This window comes from Oncorhynchus gorbuscha, linkage group LG01 (assembly GCF_021184085.1).
Source record: "Oncorhynchus gorbuscha isolate QuinsamMale2020 ecotype Even-year linkage group LG01, OgorEven_v1.0, whole genome shotgun sequence".
In the NCBI taxonomy this organism is placed as follows: Eukaryota; Metazoa; Chordata; class Actinopteri; order Salmoniformes; family Salmonidae; genus Oncorhynchus; species Oncorhynchus gorbuscha.
The window spans coordinates 768,874-787,472 of record NC_060173.1 but is presented as its reverse complement, the minus strand read 5'-3'; the positions used below and the strand labels follow the sequence as shown (position 1 = coordinate 787,472).

Below are 18,599 nucleotides of genomic sequence, written 5' to 3'. Positions count from 1 at the left end.
GCGGCGCTGGCGGCGCTGGGCAGACTGGCGGCGCTGGGCAGACTGGCGGCACTGGCGGCGCTGGGCAGACTGGCGGCACTGGCGGCGCTGGGCAGATTGGCGACTCTGATGGCGCTGGGCAGACTGACGGCACTGACGGCGCTGGGCAGACGGGAAGATCCGGCAACGCTGGAGAGGAAGGCTCTGAACAGGCGGGAGACTCCGGCTGCGCTGGAGAGGAGGAAGGCTCCGGCAGCGCTGGACAGGCGGGACGCACTGTAGGCCTGATGCGTGGTGCTGGCACTGGTGGTACTGGGCCGAAGACACACACAGGAAGCCTGGTGCGGGGAGCTGGCACTAGTGGTACCGGGCCACGCACCTCCGGGTGAGTGCAAGGAACAGGATAATATATATATGCCATTTAGCAGACGCTTTTATCCAAAGCGAATTACAGTTATGTGTGCATACATTCTACGTATGGGTGGTCCCGGGGATCGAACCCACTACCCTGGCGTTACAAGCGCCATGCTCTACCAACTGAGCTACAGAAGGACCGGGTTGTGAAGGTGTACTGGAGACCTGGTGTGTATAGCCGGCATCAAATCCCCCGGAACTCCAACACACGTTTCAGGCTGAGTACGAAGAACTGACATGGGTAACATCGGACAGCTAACACGCTCCTCAGGACAAATGCCGTGCATACTATGCCAAACCAACAGCTTTTTCTCTACTCTGTCCAATACATCCTCAACACTCTCAGACTCAGCACTCAGCTTCGCCGACAGCTCCAATTCCATCCATGGCTCCTTAGAGTAAACAGGAGGTGTTGGCTCAGGTCTGACTCCTGACTCTGCCACACTCTCCCTGTGCACATTTTTTTTTCAATAAAACAATTGCCAGTTTGGGGTTGCAGTTTCACGTTTAAAAACGACAACAATTGGGCTATGTCTGGCCCGCAAATTCGTTATGTTTTTTTCAGTATGGTCCATGCGCTGATTGACATTGACACACCTGGGCTAGCGTATCTAATTATGAAGCTAGATATTTATTTAGCAAGCTAAAAACATGAGGCCTAACGTTAGACTTTGCCTATTTGGTAGGATGTCATGTCATTGGAGGAGTGGACTTTTTCCCCTCTTATCGTTTTCGTTGGCTACAGCAAGAGATACTGCAGTTGGGTCCAGCAAAATGAAATCAGCTACACAATTGTAAAAACATTACAATACATTCACAACAGTTTTCACAACACACTATGTGCCCTCCCTATTCTAATACCACATACACTACCATTCAAAAGTTTGCGGTCACTTAGAAATGTCCTTGTTTTCGAAAGAAAATTATTTCTTGTCCATTAAAATAGCATCAAATTGATCAGAAATACAGTCTAGACAATGTTAATGTTGTAAATTACTATTGTAGCTGGACATATTTTTAATGGAATATCTATATAGGCGTACAGAGGCCCATTATCAGCAACCATCACTCCTGTATTCCACTGGCACTTTGTTAGCTAATCCAAGTTTATAATTTCATTAAAAGGCTAATTTATCATTAGAAAACCCTTTTGTAATTATGTTAGCACGGTTAAATACTGCAATAAAACTGGCTAGTTTAGACTAGTTGAGTGTCTGGAGCATCAACATTTGTGGGTTTGACTACAGACTCAAAATGGCTAGAAACAAAGACCTTTCTTCTGAAACTCGTCAGTCTTGTTCTGCGAAATGAAGGCTATTCCATGCGAGAAATTGCCAAGAATCTGAAGATCTCGTACAACGCTATGTACTACTGGCTCTAGCCAGAATAGAGAGGTGTGGGAGGCCACGGTGCACAACTGAGCCAGAGGACAAGTACAATAGAGTGTCTCGTTTGAGAAACAGACGACTCACAAATCCTCAACTAGCAGCTTCATAAAATAGTACCCGCAAAACACCAGTCCCAACGTCAACAGTGAAGAGGTGACACCGGGATGCTGGCCTTCTAGGAAGAGTTACAAAGAAAAAGACATATCTCTGATTGGCCAGTAAAAATAAAAATTAAGATGGGCAAAAGAACACAGACACTGGACAGAGGAACTCTGCCTAGAAGGCCAGCATCCCGGAGACGCCTCTTCACTGTTGACGTTGAGAGTGCGCATTTTACCATGTGTTTGTATGCATGTGGGTGTTGCCTAACAGTCCCCGCTGTTCCATAAGGTGTATTTTTATTGATTTTTTCAAATCTAATTTTATTGCATGCATGAGTTACTTGATGTGGAATAGAGTTCCATGTAGTCATGGCTCTGTAGTACTGTGGAATAGAGTTCCATGTAGTCATGGCTCTGTAGTACTGTGGAATAGAGTTCCATGTAGTCATGGCTCTGTAGTACTGTGGAATAGAGTTCCATGTAGTCATGGCTCTGTAGTACTGTGGAATAGAGTTCCATGTAGTCATGGCTCTGTAGTACTGTGGAATAGAGTTCCATGTAGTCATGGCTCTATGTAGTACTGTGGAATAGAGTTCCATGTGGTCATGGCTCTATGTAGTACTGTGGAATAGAGTTCCATGTAGTCATGGCTCTGTAGTACTGTGGAATAGAGTTCCATGTGGTCATGGCTCTATGTAGTACTGTGGAATAGAGTTCCATGTAGTCATGGCTCTGTAGTACTGTGGAATAGAGTTCCATGTAGTCATGGCTCTGTAGTACTGTGGAATAGAGTTCCATGTGGTCATGGCTCTATGTAGTACTGTGGAATAGAGTTCCATGTAGTCATGGCTCTGTAGTACTGTGGAATAGAGTTCCATGTAGTCATGGCTCTGTAGTACTGTGGAATAGAGTTCCATGTAGTCATGGCTCTATGTAGTACTGTGGAATAGAGTTCCATGTAGTCATGGCTCTGTAGTACTGTGGAATAGAGTTCCATGTAGTCATGGCTCTGTAGTACTGTGGAATAGAGTTCCATGTAGTCATGGCTCTGTAGTACTGTGGAATAGAGTTCCATGTAGTCATGGCTCTATGTAGTACTGTGGAATAGAGTTCCATGTAGTCATGGCTCTATGTAGTACTGTGGAATAGAGTTCCATGTAGTCATGGCTCTGTAGTACTGTGGAATAGAGTTCCATGTAGTCATGGCTCTATGTAGTACTGTGGAATAGAGTTCCATGTAGTCATGGCTCTATAGTACTGTGGAATAGAGTTCCATGTAGTCATGGCTCTGTAGTACTGTGGAATAGAGTTCCATGTAGTCATGGCTCTGTAGTACTGTGGAATAGAGTTCCATGTAGTCATGGCTCTGTAGTACTGTGGAATATAGTTCCATGTAGTCATGGCTCTGTAGTACTGTGGAATAGAGTTCCATGTAGTCATGGCTCTGTAGTACTGTGGAATAGAGTTCCATGTAGTCATGGCTCTATAGTACTGTGGAATAGAGTTCCATGTAGTCATGGCTCTATAGTACTGTGGAATAGAGTTCCATGTAGTCATGGCTCTGTAGTACTGTGGAATATAGTTCCATGTAGTCATGGCTCTGTAGTACTGTGGAATAGAGTTCCATGTAGTCATGGCTCTGTAGTACTGTGGAATATAGTTCCATGTAGTCATGGCTCTGTAGTACTGTGGAATAGAGTTCCATGTAGTCATGGCTCTGTAGTACTGTGGAATAGAGTTCCATGTAGTCATGGCTCTATAGTACTGTGGAATAGAGTTCCATGTAGTCATGGCTCTGTAGTACTGTGGAATAGAGTTCCATGTAGTCATGGCTCTGTAGTACTGTGGAATAGAGTTCCATGTAGTCATGGCTCTGTAGTACTGTGGAATAGAGTTCCATGTAGTCATGGCTCTGTAGTACTGTGGAATAGAGTTCCATGTAGTCATGGCTCTGTAGTACTGTGGAATAGAGTTCCATGTAGTCATGGCTCTGTAGTACTGTGGAATAGAGTTCCATGTAGTCATGGCTCTGTAGTACTGTGGAATAGAGTTCCATGTAGTCATGGCTCTGTAGTACTGTGGAATAGAGTTCCATGTAGTCATGGCTCTGTAGTACTGTGGAATAGAGTTCCATGTAGTCATGGCTCTGTAGTACTGTGGAATAGAGTTCCATGTAGTCATGGCTCTGTAGTACTGTGGAATAGAGTTCCATGTAGTCATGGCTCTGTAGTACTGTGGAATAGAGTTCCATGTAGTCATGGCTCTGTAGTACTGTGGAATAGAGTTCCATGTAGTCATGGCTCTGTAGTACTGTGGAATAGAGTTCCATGTAGTCATGGCTCTGTAGTACTGTGGAATAGAGTTCCATGTAGTCATGGCTCTGTAGTACTGTGGAATAGAGTTCCATGTAGTCATGGCTCTGTAGTACTGTGGAATAGAGTTCCATGTAGTCATGGCTCTGTAGTACTGTGGAATAGAGTTCCATGTAGTCATGGCTCTGTAGTACTGTGGAATAGAGTTCCATGTAGTCATGGCTCTGTAGTACTGTGGAATAGAGTTCCATGTAGTCATGGCTCTGTAGTACTGTGGAATAGAGTTCCATGTAGTCATGGCTCTGTAGTACTGTGGAATAGAGTTCCATGTAGTCATGGCTCTGTAGTACTGTGGAATAGAGTTCCATGTAGTCATGGCTCTGTAGTACTGTGGAATAGAGTTCCATGTAGTCATGGCTCTGTAGTACTGTGGAATAGAGTTCCATGTAGTCATGGCTCTGTAGTACTGTGGAATAGAGTTCCATGTAGTCATGGCTCTGTAGTACTGTGGAATAGAGTTCCATGTAGTCATGGCTCTGTAGTACTGTGGAATAGAGTTCCATGTAGTCATGGCTCTGTAGTACTGTGGAATAGAGTTCCATGTAGTCATGGCTCTGTAGTACTGTGGAATAGAGTTCCATGTAGTCATGGCTCTGTAGTACTGTGGAATAGAGTTCCATGTAGTCATGGCTCTGTAGTACTGTGGAATAGAGTTCCATGTAGTCATGGCTCTGTAGTACTGTGGAATAGAGTTCCATGTAGTCATGGCTCTGTAGTACTGTGGAATAGAGTTCCATGTAGTCATGGCTCTGTAGTACTGTGGAATAGAGTTCCATGTAGTCATGGCTCTGTAGTACTGTGGAATAGAGTTCCATGTAGTCATGGCTCTATGTAGTACTGTGGAATAGAGTTCCATGTAGTCATGGCTCTATGTAGTACTGTGGAATAGAGTTCCATGTAGTCATGGCTCTGTAGTACTGTGGAATAGAGTTCCATGTAGTCATGGCTCTGTAGTACTGTGGAATAGAGTTCCATGTAGTCATGGCTCTGTAGTACTGTGGAATAGAGTTCCATGTAGTCATGGCTCTGTAGTACTGTGGAATAGAGTTCCATGTAGTCATGGCTCTGTAGTACTGTGGAATAGAGTTCCATGTAGTCATGGCTCTGTAGTACTGTGTGCCTCCCATCATCTGTTCTGGACTTGGGGACTGTAAAGAGACTTCTTGTGGCATGTCTTGTGGGGTATGCATTGGTATCCGAGCTGTGTGCCAGTAGTTTAGACAGCTCGGTACAATTAACCCACTGTTACTAGGCCGTCATTGAAAATAAGAATTTGTTCTTAACTGTCTTGCCTAGTAAAATAAAGGTAAAATAAAAAAATTAAATTCAACATGTCAATACATCTCATGAATAAAAGTAGTGATGAAGTCAATCTCCCCTCCACTTTGAGCCCGGAGAGATTTACATGCATATTATTAATGTTAGCTCTCTGTGTGCATCCAAGGACCAGCCGTGCTGTCCTGTTCTGAGCCAATTTCAATTTTCCAATTTTCAATTGTCCTTTTTTGTGGCACCTGACCACACGACTGAACAGTAGTCCAGGTTTGACAAATCTAGGGCCTGTAGGACCTGCCTTGTTGATAGTGTTGTTAAGAAGGTAGAAACTAGGGCCTGTAGGACCTGCCTTGTTGATAGTGTTGTTAAGAAGGCAGAGCAGCACTTTATTATGGACAGACTTCTCCCCATCTTAGCTACTGTTGTATCAATATGTTTGACCATGACAGTTTCCAATCCAGGGTTACTCCAAGCGGTTTAGTCTCCTCAATTTGCTAAATTTCCACAATATTCATTACAAGATTTAGTTTAGGGTTTAGTGAATGATTTGTCCCAAATGCTTTTAGTTTAATAAATATTTAGGACTAACTTATTCCTTGCCAACCATTCTGAAACTAACTGCAGCCCTTTATTAAGTGTTGTCATTTCATTCGCTGTAGTAGCTGACATGTATAGTGTTGAGTCATCTGCATACATAGACACGCTTGCTTTACTGAAAGACAGTGGCATGTCATTAGTAAAGTTTGAAAAAAGTAATGGGCCTAGACAGCTGCCCTGGTGAATTCCTGATTCTGTTGGCGATGCTTCCATTAAGAACACCCTCTGTGTTCTGTTAGACAGAACTCTTTATCCACATTATAGCAGGGGGTATAAAGCCACAACGCATACGTTTTTACAGCAGTAGACTATGATCAATAATGTCAAAAGCTGCACTGAAGTCTAACAAAACAGCCCACACAATCTTTTTATCATTTTCTCTCAGCCAATCAGTCATTTGTGTGAGTGCTGTGTTTGTTGAATGTCCTTCCCTACATGCGTGCTGAAAGTCTTAACATTGTATCTGGTCAAGCACCATTTTTTTCCAGAAGTTTACTAAGGGTTGGTAACTGGCTGGTTGGTCGGCTATTTGAGCCAGTAAAGGGGGCTTTACTATTCTTAGGTAGCGGAATGACTTTTGCTTCCCTCCAGGCCTGAGGGCACGTACTTTCTAGTAGGCTTAAATTGAAGATGTGGAATATCGTCCGTTATTATCCATAGTAATTTTCCATTCAGATTGTCAGACCCCAGTGGCTTGTCATCAAATCAAATTTTATTTGTCACATACACATGGTTAGCAGATGTTAATGCAAGTGTAGCGAAATGCTTGTCAATGTTGACAGATAACAATCATTTTTCACCTCTTCCACACAGACTTTACAGAATTCAAAATTACAATGCTTGTCTTCCACCATTTGGTAAGATATAGTGTCAGCATTTGTTGATATAGAATTTTCACAAATGCCTTACTCTGTCATTCCCAAAACATTCTATGAATTGATGAAAACGTAAAAATGACCATATCTATCTGCTCACATGTCAGAGAATAATAAAAGATGTTATATTTTTTTGCGGGCTGCATATAAAACAGATATTAATCAGATGTCATGTTGCTAAAAGGCTATAAGTTCTACTTTAAATGTGTGTTATCTCACCGTCCATGGGATAGATCTCCTCTGCCTTGGCAGAACAGTTCCTCATACAGAGCCTCTCCAGGGTGAAGCGGTTTGCGTTGCCGCCCTCCCCCAGGTACTTGAAGGGGTAGCACAGGTCTTTAGCTGCATCATAATACAGCAGGATCTGGAAGTCATCTGCTCCTGAGGTTGGAGCTGTACCCTCATCCTGTGGTAGGGAACAGTACTCTGTTGGAACACAGAGAGAAATGGAGAGGGAGGGTTAGAACACAGTACGCTGTTGGACCATAGAAGATAAAAGGAACAGTTACAAAAGACAGGTGGAGAGAACTGAGAACATCCTGTGTGCTGCTGGACCATGGAGAGATGGAGATAAATTAGAACAGACAGGTAGAGAGAACTGAGAACATCCTGTGTGCTGCTGGACCATGGAGAGATGGAGATCAATTAGAACAGACAGGTAGAGAGAACTGAGAACATCCTGTGTGCTGCTGGACCATGGAGAGATGGAGATAAATTAGAACAGACAGGTAGAGAGAACTGAGAACATCCTGTGTGCTGCTGGACCATGGAGAGATGGAGATCAATTAGAACAGACAGGTAGAGAGAACTGAGAACATCCTGTGTGCTGCTGGACCATGGAGAGATGGAGATCAATTAGAACAGACAGGTAGAGAGAACTGAGAACATCCTGTGTGCTGCTGGACCATGGAGAGATGGAGATAAATTAGAACAGACAGGTAGAGAGAACTGAGAACATCCTGTGTGCTGCTGGACCATGGAGAGATGGAGATAAATTAGAACAGACAGGTAGAGAGAACTGAGAACATCCTGTGTGCTGCTGGACCATGGAGAGATAAATTAGAACAGACAGGTAGAGAGAACTGAGAACATCCTGTGTGCTGCTGGACCATGGAGAGATGGAGATAAATTAGAAAAGACAGGTAGAGAGAACTGAGAACATCCTGTGTGCTGCTGGACCATGGAGAGATAAATTAGAACAGACAGGTAGAGAGAACTGAGAACATCCTGTGTGCTGCTGGACCATGGAGAGATAAATTAGAACAGACAGGTAGAGAGAACTGAGAACATCCTGTGTGCTGCTGGACCATGGAGAGATAAATTAGAACAGACAGGTAGAGAGAACTGAGAACATCCTGTGTGCTGCTGGACCATGGAGAGATGGAGATAAATTAGAACAGACAGGTAGAGAGAACTGAGAACATCCTGTGTGCTGCTGGACCATGGAGAGATGGAGATAAATTAGAACAGACAGGTAGAGAGAACTGAGAACATCCTGTGTGCTGCTGGACCATGGAGAGATGGAGATAAATGAGAGAGAACTGAGCAGACAGAACACATTTAGGGGTTGGATGCATTTAGAAAAATAGATTATTTTAAGATGAAAATTGCACTTGTATACGACTTGTATTTCTAATGTTGTAATGTCGCAGTATGAGGGGGAGAATTAGAGAGACAAACAATATGCACTGCAAACAGTACATGCACTACATACATCCACTACGATTGAGTGCAGATGATTATCGTGCAATATGTTGAATGTAAATGTTTAACTAACTCTGTCAACAGAGAGGCCCACTCCTAGTTTTTATGATGGCTGTAAACATCATAATGTCATCTATAGTTTCACCACTCCCTTCTCAGTCCCACCCTCAACTCCCTCCTCAGTCCCACGTTTTCAATATGGCAGCCTAGAGGCTTTCTGGCTTCTTGTTTTTAAAGCAAGTCAAAGTGAGGGTGTCCATCACAGAGATGTATGTACGGTCTAATTATTTTTCTGGACGTATGTTTACATTTACATTACATTTAAGTCATTTAGCAGATGCTCTTATCCAGAGCGACTTACAAATTGGTGCATTCACCTTATGACATCCAGTGGAACAGTCACTTTACAATAGTGCATCTAAATCTTAAAGGGGGGGGGTGAGAGGGATTACTTATTCTATCCTAGGTATTCCTTAAAGAGGTGGGGTTTCAGGTGTCTCCGGAAGGTGGTGATTGACTCCGCTGTCCTGGCGTCGTGAGGGAGTTTGTTCAACAATTGGGGGGCCAGAGCAGCGAACAGTTTTGACTGGGCTGAGTGGGAACTGTACTTCCTCAGTGGTAGGGAGGCGAGCAGGCCAGAGGTGGATGAACGCAGTGCCCTTGTTTGGGTGTAGGGCCTGATCAGAGCCTGGAGGTACTGAGGTGCCGTTCACCTCACAGCTCCGTAGGCAAGCACCATGGTCTTGTAGCGGATGCGAGCTTCAACTGGAAGCCAGTGGAGAGAACGGAGGAGCGGGGTGACGTGAGAGAACTTGGGAAGGTTGAACACCAGACGGGCTGCGGCGTTCTGGATGAGTTGAAGGGGTTTAATGGCACAGGCAGGGAGCCCAGCCAACAGCGAGTTGCAGTAATCCAGACGGGAGATGACAAGTGCCTGGATTAGGACCTGCACCGCTTCCTGTGTGAGGCAGGGTCGTACTCTGCGGATGTTGAAGAGCATGAACCTACAGGAACGGGCCACCGCCTTGATGTTGGTTGAGAACGACAGGGTGTTGTCCAGGATCACGCCAAGGTTCTTGGCGCTCTGGGAGGAGGACACAATGGAGTTGTCAACCGTGATGGCGAGATCATGGAACGGGCAGTCCTTCCCCGGGAGGAAGAGCAACTCCGTCTTGCCGAGGTTCAGCTTGAGGTGGTGATCCGTCATCCACACTGATATGTCTGCCAGACATGCAGAGATGCGATTCGCCACCTGGTCATCAGAAGGGGGAAAGGAGAAGATTAATTGTGTGTCGTCTGCATAGCAATGATAGGAGAGACCATGTGAGGTTATGACAGAGCCAAGTGACTTGGTGTATAGCGAGAATAGGAGAGGGCCAAGAACAGAGCCCTGGGGGACACCAGTGGTGAGAGCGCGTGGTGAGGAGACAGATTCTCGCCACGCCACCTGGTAGGAGCGACCTGTCAGGTAGGACGCAATCCAAGCGTGGGCCTCGCCGGAGATGCCCAACTCGGAGAGGGTGGAGAGGAGGATCTGATGGTTCACAGTATCGAAGGCAGCCGATAGATCTAGAAGGATGAGAGCAGAGGAGAGAGAGTTAGCTTTAGCAGTGCGGAGCGCCTCCGTGATACAGAGGAGAGCAGTCTCAGTTGAATGACTAGTCTTGAAACCTGACTGATTTGGATCAAGAAGGTCATTCAGAGAGAGATAGCGGGAGAGCTGGCCAAGGACGGCACGTTCAAGAGTTTTGGAGAGAAAAGAAAGAAGGGATACTGGTCTGTAATTGTTGACATCGGAGGGATCGAGTGTAGGTTTTTTCAGAAGGGGTGCAACTCTCGCTCTCTTGAAGATGGAAGGGACGTAGCCAGCGGTCAGGGATGAGTTGATGAGCGAGGTGAGGTAAGGGAGAAGGTCTCCGGAAATGGTCTGGAGAAGAGAGGAGGGGATAGGGTCAAGCGGGCAGGTTGTTGGGCGGCCGGCCATCACAAGACGCGAGATTTCATCTGGAGAGAGAGGGGAGAAAGAGGTCAGAGCACAGGGTAGGGCAGTGTGAGCAGAACCAGCGGTGTCGTTTGACTTAGCAAACGAGGATCGGATGTCGTCGACCTTCTTTTCAAAATGGTTGACGAAGTCATCTGCAGAGAGGGAGGAGGGGGGAGGATTCAGGAGGGAGGAGAAGGTGGCAAAGAGCTTCCTAGGGTTAGAGGCAGATGCTTGGAATTTAGCGTGGTAGAAAGTGGCTTTAGCAGCAGAGACAGAGGAGGAAAATGTAGAGAGGAGGGAGTGAAAGGATGCCAGGTCCGCAGGGAGGCGAGTTTTCCTCCATTTCCGCTCGGCTGCCCGGAGCCCTGTTCTGTGAGCTCGCAATGAGTCATCGAGCCACGGAGCGGGAGGGGAGGACCGAGCCGGCCTGGAGGATAGGGGACATAGAGAGTCAAAGGATGCAGAGAGGGAGGAGAGGAGGGTTGAGGAGGCAGAATCAGGAGATAGGTTGGAGAAGGTTTGAGCGGAGGGAAGAGATGATAGGATGGAAGAGGAGAGAGTAGCGGGGGAGAGAGAGCGAAGGTTGGGACGGCGCGACACCATCCGAGTAGGGGCAGTGTGGGAGGTGTTGGATGAGAGCGAGAGGGAAAAGGATACAAGGTAGTGGTCGGAGACTTGGAGGGGAGTTGCAATGAGGTTAGTGGAAGAACAGCATCTAGTAAAGATGAGGTCGAGCGTATTGCCTGCCTTGTGAGTAGGGGGGGAAGGTGAGAGGGTGAGGTCAAAAGAAGAGAGGAGTGGAAAGAAGGAGGCAGAGAGGAATGAGTCAAAGGTAGACGTGGGGAGGTTATGTGGACGTATGTATCCAATCCCTTACAATGCAACACAGATTCCATTGGTAGAAAGATGTCCTTTTGCCAAGATGGTCTAGACCTCCAGAGAGATCTGAAACCAAGATGGTCTAGACCTCCAGAGAGAGCTGAAACCAAGATGGTCTAGACCTCCAGAGACAGCTGAAACCAAGACGGTCTCGAACTCCAGAGAGAACTGAAACCAAGACGGTCTAGACCTCCAGAGAGAGAACTGGAACCATGGTGGTCTAGACCTCCAGAGAGAGAACTGGAACCATGGTGATCTAGACCTCCAGAGAGAGCTGAAACCAAGATGGTCTAGACCTCCAGAGAGAACTGAAACCAAGACGGTCTAGACCTCCAGAGAAAGAACTGGAACCAAGGTGGTCTAGACCTCCAGAGAGAGCTGGAACCAAGATGGGCTAGACCTCCAGAGAGAGCTGAAACCAAGATGGTCTAGACCTCCAGAGAGAGCTGAAACCAAGACGGTCTAGACCTCCAGAGAGAGCTGAAACCAAGACGGTCTCGAACTCCAGAGAGAACTGAAACCAAGACGGTCTAGACCTCCAGAGAGAGAACTGGAACCAAGACGCTCTAGACCTCCAGGGAGAGAACTGGAACCAAGATGGTCTCGAACTCCAGAGAGAGCTGGAACCATGACGGTCTCGAACTCCAGAGAGAACTGAAACCAAGACGGTCTAGACCTCCAGAGAGAGAACTGAAACCAAGATGGTCTAGACCTCCAGAGAGAACTGAAACCAAGATGGTCTAGACCTCCAGAGAGCTGAAACCAAGAACCCACACCTTCAGAGATGGTCAGAACACCATGCGGAAAACTGAACCAGGTCAAACTATTCAGCCTGCTGCCACAGCACAACTTCCCTGTATCTTATTGACCTTGACCGTATTGACCTTAACCCCTCTCAACTACTAGTCACAGCCCAACTAACTTCCCTGTATCTTATTGACCATAACCCCTTCTCATCCAGCAACCACACCCCAACTAACTATCATGATGGTATTAAGGCTTATAACAATTACCTGTGGTCCCAGTCTGGGGTAGATTTGAGGTTGTTGAGTCCCTTAATGGCAGAAACCCATGTGACCGTCTCAGTTTGGGCAATATCGCTATCATTGTTGGGCAAATGATTGTTCCTAGCTTTATAGGGTCCTAAAACATTTCAAATAAAGGAAGCAGCATTCTCTGTAAACTCTGACTCCTAAACTGTAGGACAACAACATCCAACAAGGTTTCACTGCTAACCCACAAAGCATTACATGGGCTTGCCTATCTCTCTGATTTGGTCCTGCCGTACATACCTACACGTACGCTACGGTCTCAAGACGCAGGCCTCCTAATTGTCCCTAGAATTTCTAAGCAAACAGCTGGAGGCAGGGCTTTCTCCTATAGAGCTCCATTTTTATGGAACGGTCTGCCTACCCATGTCAGAGACGCAAACTCGGTCTCTTCAGTGGGTCATATGATTGATGGCCCAGGAGTGGGAGGGTGAACGGAAAGGCTCTGGAGCAACGAACCCCCTTGCTGTCTCTGCCTGGCCGGTTCCCCTCTTTCCACTGGGATTCTCTGCCTCTAACCCTATTACAGGGAGTCACTGGCTTACTGGGGCTCTCTCATGCCGTCCCTGCAGGGGGTGCGTCACCTGAGTGGGTTGATTCACTGTTGTGGTCATCCTGTCTGGGTTGGCGCGCCCCCCCCCACCCCCCCTTGGGCTGTGCCGTGGCGGAGATCTTTGTGGGCTCTACTCAGCCTTGTCTCAGGATGGTAAGTTGGTGGTTGAAGATATCCCTCCAGTGGTGTGGGGGCTGTGCTTTGGCAAAGTGGATGGGGTTATATCCTTCCTATTTGGCCCTGTCCGGGGGTGTCCTCGGATGGGGCCACAGTGTCTCCTGTCCCCTCCTGTCTCAGCCTCCAGTATTTATGCTGCAGTAGTTTGTGTCGGGGGGCTAGGGTCAGTTTGTTATATCTGGAGTACTTCTCCTGTCCTATTCGGTGTCCTGTGTGAATCTAAGTGTGCGTTCTCTAATTCTCTCCTTCTTTCTTTCTCTCTCTCGGAGGACCTGAGCCCTAGGACCATGCCCCAGGACTACCTGACATGATGACTCCTTGCTGTCCCCAGTCCACGCTGCTGCTCCAGTTTCAACTGACCTGAGCCCTAGGACCATGCCCCAGGACTACCTGACATGATGACTCCTTGCTGTCCCCAGTCCACCTGGCCATGCTGCTGCTCCAGTTTCAACTGTTCTGCCTTACTATTATTCGACCATGCTGGTCATTTATGAACATCTAATATAATAATAATAATAATAATATATGCCATTTAGCAGACGCTTTTATCCAAAGCGACTTACAGTCATGTGTGCATACATTCTACGTATGGGTGGTCCCGGGGATCAAACCCACTACCCTGGCGTTACAAGCGCCATGCTCTACCAACTGAGCTACAGAAGGACGTCTGAACATCTGAACATCTTGGCCATGTTCTGTTATAATCTCCACCCGGCACAGCCAGAAGAGGACGGGCCACCCCACATATACTCTCTCTAATTCTCTCTTTCTTTCTCTCTCTCAGAGGACCTGAGCCCTAGGACCGTGCCCCAGGACTACCTGACATGATGACTCCTTGCTGTCCCCGGTCCACCTGACTTTTTTTAATTTCACCTTTATTTAACCAGGTAGGCTAGTTGAGAACAAGTTCTCATTTGCAACTGCGATCTGGCCAAGATAAAGCATAGCAGTGTGAACAGACAACACAGAGTTACACATGGAATAAACAATTAACAAGTCAATAACACAGTAGAAAAAATGGGCAGTCTATATACAATGTGTGCAAAAGGCATGAGGAGGTAGGCGAATAATACAATTTTGCAGATTAACACTGGAGTGATAAATGATCAGATGGTCATGTACAGGTAGAGATATTGGTGTGCAAAAGAGCAGAAAAGTAAATCAATAAAAAAACAGTATAAAAACAGTATGGGAATGAGGTAGGTGAAAATGGGTGGGCTATTTTCCTATAGACTATGTACAGCTGCAGCGATCTGTTAGCTACTCGGATAGCTGATGTTTGAAGTTGGTGAGGGAGATAAAAGTCTCCAACTTCAGCGATTTTTGCAATTCGTTCCAGTCACAGGCAGCAGAGTACTGGAACGAAAGGCAGCCAAATGAGGTGTTGGCTTTAGGGATGATCAGTGAGATACATCTGCTGGAGCGCGTGCTACGGATGGGTGTTGCCATCGTGACCAGTGAACTGAGATAAGGCGGAGCTTTACCTAGCATGGACTTGTAGATGACCTGGAGCCAGTGGGTCTGGCGACGAATATGTAGTGAGGGCCAGCCGACTAGAGCATACAAGTCGCAGTGGTGGGTGGTATAAGGTGCTTTAGTGACAAAACGGATGGCACTGTGATAGACTGCATCCAGTTTGCTGAGTAGAGTGTTGGAAGCCATTTTGTAGATGACATCGCCGAAGTCGAGGATCGGTAGGATAGTCACTTTTACTAGGGTAAGCTTGGCAGCGTGAGTGAAGGAGGCTTTGTTGCGGAATAGAAAGCCGACTCTTGATTTGATTTTCGATTGGAGATGTTTGATGTGTGTCTGGAAGGAGAGTTTGCAGTCTAGCCAGACACCTAGGTACTTATAGATGTCCACATATTCAAGGTCGGAACCATCCAGGGTGGTGATGCTAGTCGGGCATGCGGGTGCAGGCAGCGATCGGTTGAAAAGCATGCATTTGGTTTTACTCGCGTTTAAGAGCAGTTGGAGGCCACGGAAGGAGTGCTGTATGGCATTGAAGCTCGTTTGGAGGTTAGATAGCACAGTGTCCAATGGCGGGCCGAAAGTATATAGAATGGTGTCGTCTGCGTAGAGGTGGATCAGGGAATCGCCCGCAGCAAGATCAAAATCATTGATATATACAGAGAAAAGAGTCGGCCCGAGAATTGAACCCTGTGGCACCCCCATAGAGACTGCCAGAGGACCGGACAGCATGCCCTCCGATTTGACACACTGAACTCTGTCTGCAAAGTAATTGGTGAACCAGGCAAGGCAGTCATCCGAAAAACCGAGGCTGTTGAGTCTGCCGATAAGAATATGGTAATTGACAGAGTCGAAAGCCTTGGTGAGGTCGATGAAGACGGCTGCACAGTACTGTCTTTTATCGATGGCGGTTATGATATCGTTTAGTACCTTGAGTGTGGCTGAGGTGCACCCGTGACCGGCTCGGAAACCAGATTGCACAGCGGAGAAGGTACGGTGGGATTCGAGATGGTCAGTGACCTGTTTGTTGACTTGGCTTTCGAAGACCTTAGATAGGCAGGGCAGGATGGATATAGGTCTGTAACAGTTTGGGTCCAGGGTGTCTCCCCCTTTGAAGAGGGGGATGACTGCGGCAGCTTTCCAATCCTTGGAAAGTGCTGCTCCAGTTTCAACTGTTCTGCCTTGTTATTATTCGACCATGCTGGTCATTTATGAACATTTGAACATCTTGGCCATGTTCTGTTATAATCTCCACCCGGCACAGCCAGAAGAGGACTGGCCACCCCACATAGTCTGGTTCCTCTCTAGGTTTCTTCCTAGGTTTTGGCCTTTCTAGGGAGTTTTTCCTAGCCACCGTGCTTCTACACCTGCATTGCTTGCTGTTTGGGGTTTTAGGCTGGGTTTCTGTACAGCACTTTGAGATATCAGCTGATGTACGAAGGGCTATATAAATAAATGTGATTTGATTTGAACAACAAACCACCTTCTTTTCATCGTAGTCTTGATGATTCTCAGATTTACACCATGTGACCTGGACTTAGCACTACGGTGGTGTTGGATAAGGCCCACAAGGTCGAAAGGTAAACCTTCAACACCTCATCAACGCCCATCAAAACAGATGAGTACGAAGCATTCATATTTCACTGTAAAATGAATACTCTATTCAACTGCTTCAGAAAGAAAACATTTGACACAGAAACAGATGAGAATTAGTGCTGGTCTTTTATTACGTCTTGATCTAAAGTAAAGCCTTCAACTGTCAGTGAAACCGCCCTGTTGTCAGACTGATACTGTCACGGATCATAAAGGATTTGAAGAGAATAACCTTTGACCTCCCTGTTCTATATTAGTTTCAGTGTTACCATACATGCAGAATCTTAGCATGGATAACATATTGAAACATGAGTAACTTCATTCATTGATTAAATTAATAAATATTGTTGTAAAATATTGTCATATTTTCTATATTGAATGAAATGTGTGTTGGACTTTTTTGCACTCCCTCCCAAACTCAAGTGAAGTGAACTCAAGTTGAAGAGAAGCACAGACAGGCTTCCCTTATTTCAAGTGGCAGAGGAGTAAAACTAATTGAAAAACATTACAAGCGTTTGATGCTAGAATGAAAACATAGTAAAAGAAGAGTTATAAGACAACTTTATAAGCAGAGAACGGTAGACATATTTGATGAAATCATAGTCTCAAAATGCAAATTAATTTCAGATGTACAGACAGAGCACTGACTGAGGTAGTCACATAAATACTAAATGGTTGAACCTACCTGGTCTGACGGAGATAGTCACATAAATACTAAATGGTTGAACACACCTGGTACTGACTGAGCTAGTCAGATAAATACTAAATGGTTGAACACACCTGGTACTGACTGAGGTAGTCACATAAATACTAAATGGTTGAACACACCTGGTACTGACTGAGGTAGTCACATAAATACTAAATGGTTGAACAAACTGGTACTGACTGAACTAGTCACATAAATACTAAATGGTTGAACACACCTGGTACTGACTGAGGTAGTCACATAAATACTAAATGGTTGAACCTACCTGGTACTGACTGAGCTAGTCACATAAATACTAAATGGTTGAACCTACCTGGTACTGACTGAGCTAGTCACATAAATACTAAATGGTTGAAAACACCTGGTACTGACTGAGGTAGTCACATAAATACTAAATGATTGAACCTACCTGGTACTTCAGTGTGAACCATGTAGAATGTAGCAAAAGCAAAAACCCCAAATATGACCATTTGTTTCATGATGTTGTCTGTGTGTTCTCTCTAGTCTTCAGCAGAGTGAATGACGATTGTAGTCTCCAGTAAACTACAGGGGAAGTGGAGGATTGGCAGTTAACATCACTGACCTTTGTACTTATAATGGTTCCTCTGATACCAGGGTTGTGTCCCAAACCCTATTCCATATGGGCCCCAGGTAAAAGGAGTGTACTATAAGGGTATTGGGTGCAAAAAGGATATTAGCCTGGTCCCAGATCTGTTAGCCTGGTCCCAGATCTGTTAGCCTGGTCCCAGATCTGTTAGCCTGGTCCCAGATCTGTTAGCCTGGTCCCAGATCTGTTAGCCTGGTCCCAGATCTGTTAGCCTGGTCCCAGATCTGTTAGCCTGGTCCCAGATCTGTTAGCCTGGTCCCAGATCTGTTAGCCTGGTCCCAGATCTGTTAGCCTGGTCCCAGATCTGTTAGCCTGGTCCCAGATCTGTTTGTGCTGTATAGGTTAACATATAGAGAGGATGTCAAAACTCAAACTTTAACCAGAGATCACACTTTTTTTCAAATACTGTAAAAGTATTTGCTCCAATTTGTTTATTGAAGACAACTTTAATTTGCTTTGAATCTAATGTGAATACATGTGCACAACAAAAATAACGCAAACCAAGCAGGGACGGACTGGGACAAAAATTCAGCCCTGGCATTTCAGCCACGCTAGCCCACATCACCCCCATGTCTGTCACTCCTGTCAATCGCTATTACATATAGAGCCAACATATTCTTCCTACCTCCACTGCACTCACCTCTGAGCTGTCTATGCTAAGTCTATGGTCCTTTATCACAGCACTGGGACCAGAAGACCAGGGGACCACACTGCCTGCACTGGGACCAGAAGACCAGGGGACCACACTGCCTGCACTGGGACCAGAAGACCAGGGGACCACACTGCCTGCACTGGGACCAGAAGACCAGGGGACCACACTGCCTGCACTGGGACCAGAAGACCAGGGGACCACACTGCCTGCACTGGGACCAGAAG

General features: G+C 46.1%; 1 protein-coding gene across 1 annotated transcript in view; it reads right to left on the bottom strand.

Moving 5' to 3' along the window:
• The window catches only part of LOC123993858 (kunitz-type U19-barytoxin-Tl1a-like), a 37,260-nt gene extending 19,580 nt beyond the window's left edge, over positions 1-17,680 (bottom strand). The window contains exons 1-2 of the mRNA XM_046296353.1: positions 17,526-17,680; positions 7,221-7,427 (exon numbers count right to left, since the gene is read on the bottom strand). Coding sequence (XP_046152309.1) covers positions 7,221-7,427; positions 17,526-17,595 — 277 coding nt within the window. The 5' untranslated portion in view covers positions 17,596-17,680. The remainder of the gene's footprint in view (positions 1-7,220; positions 7,428-17,525) is intronic.
• Positions 17,681-18,599: the final 919 nt, after the last annotated feature.